General features: G+C 40.9%; 1 protein-coding gene across 1 annotated transcript in view; it reads right to left on the minus strand.

Annotated features, from left to right (window-relative positions):
- Nucleotides 1–6,347, minus strand: part of ZSWIM5 (zinc finger SWIM-type containing 5) — a gene marked incomplete in the record, with an annotated part of 174,855 nt that overhangs the window by 62,488 nt on the left and 106,020 nt on the right. The window contains 1 exon segment of the mRNA XM_027773921.1: nt 1–200. Coding sequence (XP_027629722.1) covers nt 1–200 — 200 coding nt within the window.

Raw genomic sequence — 6,347 nt, forward strand, 5'->3', positions numbered from 1 at the left:
ACGCAATTTGACTTGGTCTGGTTTACGGATCCTGTAGAGTGAGAGTGCTACCACATGAGCACAGTAGAATATGTCCTTGTTCCCACAGCCACATGTCACTGAAGTGATTTTGCATCGATCAAAACTGATTGCAACTTTGTATGTTACTGCTGGTTCAGAGGCAGTAGCTGGCTCAGTGACTGTTCCACTCAGATGGAAGCCTAAAGAAACAAAGAAAAATTTGTGTTGAGATTCTCATTTTTCATCTTAATTCATCAATTCAGAAACTTCTTACTGAGTATCTACTATACATGTGGTAGGCTCTGCCATAGACACAAAGATAAATGAAACTTAGATATTGCTCAGAAGAAACACACAATCCAGAAAAAGAGTTCTTTTTTTTTTTTTAAAGAATTATTTAATTTTATTCCTTCTTTTTCTTATTTATTTTCATACTCATCAGAGACAGAGAAAATGAGAAAGCAAGTTTCAAGTTCAGGATCTGAACCATGGTTGGCCACATGAGAGTCCAGCACCTCAACCCTATACCACTTGTTGACTCCTAGAAAAAGAGGTCTTATTCTAGAGTCCATGAATCTCCTAAAGTAATACAAAAATTTTATGTACATTTTTCTGGGGTGGGGTGGGGACAGTTTCTAAAAAGAAACTAGGAGTCCTGAATAAGTTAAGAATTCCTGTAGTAGATTTTTCTTTCTTTCTTCTTTTCCTTCTTCTTTTTTTTTTTTTTTTAATTTGCCACAGGGCACATGTGCTTATGAGAGAGAGAGAGAGAGAGAGAGAGAGAGAAGCAAGAAGGCATCCTCCAGGTGGGATGGCCCTACTGCAATCCCTTCTCTTTCATTCTCTTCTGGGATTTGGAGCATACATGCACACATGCCTGGTGTGCTTTTCAAGTTGCTGGGTCTAGGACTCAAAACACGTAGTTGGCCATGTGGGATCCAGTCACCTCGACCACCAGGCCACCTGCTGGCCTTCCCGTAGTGGATTATAAGTTCTAGTTGGTAGCCAAATACAAGTCCACAAATAACATCCATATAATCTAGAGTAGGGAGAATGCTATAAATGAGAGAAACCAAAAGAAGGATAGGAGGAAGAACAAGGAAGATCAAGATCATCACTTCCTTTAAAGCATATGATCCCAGGCCAGCCAGGCATGTGTGCATACATGCCCAAAATCCCGAAAGGAGGGAGAAATGGAGAAGGGATTGCAGCACAGCCATCCTCCAGGGTGAGTGCTTCCTATACCTCTCCTCTCCTCTCTCTCCCTCTTTCTCTCCCCAGGGAGCACACATGCCCTCTTGCCTAATTTAAAAAAAGTTGTGTTCGAGTATGATGAAATAAAGGTAAAGACTGCTTTCACTTAAGAGCTAAGGAAAAGAATTTCAGGGTTGAGAAGCAGCTCCTCTCCAGATCTATACTCAATGAAACACAGCCAGCCGAGTAACATAGGAGAGAACACACTACATGAGTAATTAGACATCAGAACCTGCTATTTACTATGTAGTCTTGGGACTTTCACTTTACTACCGTGAGCCTCAGCTTCCTTCTCAGAAAAGCAGAGATAATAATCCTTGCTCTACCTGTCTCTCAAAGTGCTCTGTAAAATGTTCTACAGATTTATTGACAAGTTTTTATTCATTTTTTGTTAATGAGTCTCCATGTCAAGGGGATCAGAGACAACCTCCTCAATGGTCAAGTTTCCTAGTGGCTGAAAACCAGGTGCTAGTACAATCTTGATTTCCCTTAGGCTACTTGGGAGTATTTTGTACATTCTTCAGAAATGACTTAAGTCTTGATGAAGAAACCCCACATAAGGGCTACATTAAAATTTCTAATAAGATAGTGATGTCAATATGGAAAAGCTTAGGCTTCAAGCCCCTGCATCTAAAAGGCCACAAAAAACATTTCTATTTTATTAATTCAGTGTTCTGGCTGTACTTGGCCTGGTGCACAGTCTCTGAGCCAAACTTCCCCTTCCCTTTCTGCATGAAAATTAGTAAGATTATTGGTTAGATTTACAACAGAAAGAGGCATCAATAGGTATCCTATTAGAATGTAAGCCCCATGGGGGCAGGCTGTCTCTTCAGTGTTGATTACTATCAACAAACAAAACTTGTGGCTGTAGTATGCAAAGCAGATTGGACCTTAGCACCTGCATTTTTTTATAAGAATTATTTATTTAATTCCATTTGTTATTTTTATTATTGTTAATTTTTTTTTTTTTTTGGAGAGGTTTTCGCTATAGGGCGCGTGCGCTCGCCAGACAGACAGAGAGAGACAGACAGAAAGAGAGAAATCACCCCCCGGGGGGATGGTCACGCCGCAATCCCTTCTCCTCCGTTCTCCTCTTGGGATCTTGGGCACGCACGCACATGCGCCCGGCGTGAGTTTTAAGCCACCGGGTTTGGGACGTGAACCGCGGTCAACTACGTGGGAGTCCAGTGACATAGCCATTACGCTAACTGCTGGTTCCCTGTTATTGTTAATTTGACCAGAGAGAGACAGAGGGAGGAAGGGAGGGAGAGAGGGAGAGAAAGGGATAAACAAGAAAGCAAGTCGCCAAGTCCAGGACTTGAACTGCAATCAGCCATGTGGGAATCCAGGGCCCTTAACCACCACAAAACCTGCTGGTTGCAGCACCTACATTTTTTTTTTTTTTAAAAGGACTATTTAGGGGTCCAGCAGTTAGCGTAATGGCTATGTCGCTGGACTCCCACATAGTTGACCACAGTTCGCATCCCGGACCCGGTGGCTTAAAACTCACGCCAGGCGTGTGTGCGTGCGTGCCCAGGATCCCGAGAGGAGAATGGAAGAGGAGGGATTGCACCAGGGCAATGCCCCCTGGGGGGTGATTTCTCGCTTTCTGTCTGTCTCTGTCTGTCTGGTGAGCGGATGCGCCCTATAGCAAAAACCTCTCAAAAAAAAAAAAAAGGACTATTTATTTAATTTTATTTATTATTATTATCTTTTAAAAATTTGACCAGAGACAGAGAGGGAAAGTGATAAAGCAAGCTACTAGGTCTGGGACTTGAACTGCAGTTAGCCATGTGAGAGTTCAGTGTCCTAACCACTAAGAAACCTGTCAGTCCCAGCTTCTGCATTATTTATGCTAATTTTTTTATTATTACTAGAGGGCATGTGTGTGCATGTGCTTGAGAGAGAGAAAGCACCCTCCCAATGGGGCATGGTCACTTAATTCTTTCTCCTCCATTTTCCCACTCCTCTGGAATTCAGGGTAACACATACACACACATGCCAGAAGAAATTCTCTAGGGACTATTACGGAATCTCCCACAGTTTTCACACAGAACTTTGCATTTTATAGGGATTTAATAAATGTTGGCTGGTGTTATGCAGTAAAGATCCTACTTAGCCTTTGCAAGTATTTCTTACGCGTTAGGCTCTATTCTAAGTGGTTTTAGATGTACGAACTCATTTAATTATCACAATTTTATGAATTTGATAGTAGCTATGATGTTAGTTTTGTGGGTTAATTTGACTAGGCTGGAATACTCAGTTACATAATCAAACACTAATCTAGGTGTTACTGTGCAAGTATTTTGTAGGTGTGGTTAACATCAATAATCAGTTGATTAAACAAGATTATCCTCAATAATGTGGGTAGGCCTCATTCGATCGGCCTTGTTAACAAGTAAAACTGAGATTTCTCTGAGAAAGGAGAAATTCTGCCTTAAGACTGCAACATCATATCCTGCATATATATATATATATATATATATACACACATATATAAACACTCACTACTGGTTCTATTTCTCTGGAAAACCCTGATTACTATTATCATTCTCATTTTATACATGGAAACAAACACAGATTAAATAACTTGTTCAAGGTCACTCTGAAACAGGAAAAGACTGAGGCAAGGACATTCCCTCACCTACAATAAAACTTGGCAGAGAAGTGTCTGAGAGACTTTGTCTAAACCAGTGGGAACCAATATGGCATCTGCAACGACCACTGCCTAACCTTCAAACTCATAATGTCCTCATTATACTGCACTGGCATACTAGATGACACTCCCACCTGCATCATGACAGTTTACAATAACCATGACAATAACCCAAACTACTGTAATGAGGCTAGAAAATGGGAAAGACAGTGGTTCAGGAAAACCACTGCCCTTTTTCAGTAAAAGTCATGAATAACTTCCCCTTACTTAGCCTGGTATTAAGCCAAGCCATATAAGCTAGACATCCACCAAAGTTTGGGGCTACCCTGCCTATGAAGTAGCCCTTCTATCTTTCATTTTGGGTAACAGTTCTCCCATTCCTCTTGAAGCAAGGAACGAAACTGTTTACCCATCTCCTCTCACAGGGCTGCTCCATCTATCTAGTAGTCCACTCTGTGTAAGTTCCTTAAACATGCATTCACTCTCTCAAAAGCCAGATCTTAAATTTTTTCTGTTGCGGGACCAGCAGGTGGCATAGTGGTTAAGATGGTTGGACTCCCACATGTCCAACCATGGTTGAAGTTCCAGAGTTGGTGGCTTGAAAATCACATGGGGTGTGTGTGGGTGTGTGTGTGCCCCAAATCCCAGAAGGTAAATAGAGGAGAAAGGATTGTGGTGTGGCCATCCCTCCAAGGGTGATTTCATTTTTCCTCTCACTTTCTCTCTGGCAAGTGCAAGTGTCCTATGGCAAAAACCTAAAAGAAAAAGAAAAATCTTTCTATCATGAAGCCAAGGACCCTTACACCCTGGGTAAAGACACTCATGTGCTGAGTCTCCCTGGAAACAACTCTGCTAGTAAGTACCAAAGCCAGATTTTACACCTAGGGAGTTGGGTTCTAGAGCTCATACTCTAAACTACACTGCCTCTGTATAGTAATATTTTCTTGTATGGAAATCAATAGAATATTGAACTAACTAAATTGTAAACAATGAAATAACACAACTAGATATATTATTTTATTTTTAAACTTATTTTAATTTGACCAGAGAGGGACAGACCGAGAGAGAGAAAGAGAGAGGGAAACTGGGAAAGCAAGCTGCTAGGTCCAGGACTCGAACTGTGGTCGGCCATGTGGGAGTTCAGTGTCCTTAACTATCATGTCATCTGCCAACCCCTAAATAAATTATTAAAAAAATAACTTTCTCAGGGACCAGCAGGTGGCATGGTGGTTGAGGCACTGGACTCCCACATGGCTGACCATGGTTTGAGTTCTGGACTTGGCAGCTTCCTTTCTCACTTTCCCTCTCTTTCTCTCTGTGTCTCTCTGTGGTTAAATTAAAATAAAATAAATAAAGGAATAAATAAAATAAAAATAAATTATTCTTTTAAAAAAAGTTTCAGGTTTACTAAAATTTTAAACTTTCTTTCTTTCTTTTTTTTTTTTTTAATAGCACTGATCAGGATTTGAACCCTTTAAGTTAATCTAGAATTAGAACCAAAATGTCATGCATTGATTTAGTTTCCAGCTGTCTCCACTGTAGGTCAATGTTAAAACAACTGAGAAACTTTCTACAAAATATTTTCAAAAGCTAATTATACCTGGCTCTCTAGAAGCTTTAAAGTTCATGATGCTCTTGGGTACGTGCTCATGCAAGGTGAGTAAATGTCTGGGCTCCATCAGCAGTATTAACACTGCACATGCTCCTGGCTTAAGCCTATATGAAAGGCAGAAGGCTCTGTGGATGTTTCCTTGCTGCTGAGAGTTCCTTTTCCCCATCATATCTCTTAAAATGTAAACTGAAAGTTTCAAATATTTGTATTCCTTGCCTTGTAACCTAGCAACATTTTTTCACTCCTTGGAAATGTTTTTTTCCCATTGCAAACCTAACTGCCATAAAAATGTCCACCAATAATCTACTAATTTAAACAAAAATGTAGAAGCATAATTTAAAAATCTTTAGGAAGGGCCAGCAAATGGCGCAGCGGTTACGTTGTAGGACACCCATATGGCCGACCAGGGTTTGAGTCCCGGACCCAGTGGCTTGAAAATCACGCTGGGCGTGTGTGCATTCAAGCACAAGATACTGGAAGGAGAATAGAGAAGGAACTGTGGCATGGCAATCCTCCCAGGAGGGTGATTTCTCCCTTTCTTTCTCACTGTTTCTGTCTCTGTCTCTCTCTCTCTCTCTGGACAGTGCATGTGCCCTAGGGCAAAAACTTCTTTAAAAAAAAAAATCTTTAAGATGACCATTTCTCTAGGGACAGCAGGTGGCATGGTGGTTAAGGGTGCTAGACCCTCACATGGCCGACTACAGTTCAAGTCCCAGGCCTGGCAGCTTGCTTTCTCACTTTCCCTCTCTCTCTCTCTCTCACTCTGTCCCTCTGTGGTAAAATTAAAATAAATAAAGTTAAATAAATTAATTATTAAAAAAAAAA

Source organism: Tupaia chinensis, unplaced genomic scaffold (genome assembly GCF_000334495.1).
Source record: "Tupaia chinensis unplaced genomic scaffold, TupChi_1.0 Scaffold000387_1, whole genome shotgun sequence".
Classification (NCBI taxonomy): domain Eukaryota; kingdom Metazoa; phylum Chordata; class Mammalia; order Scandentia; family Tupaiidae; genus Tupaia; species Tupaia belangeri.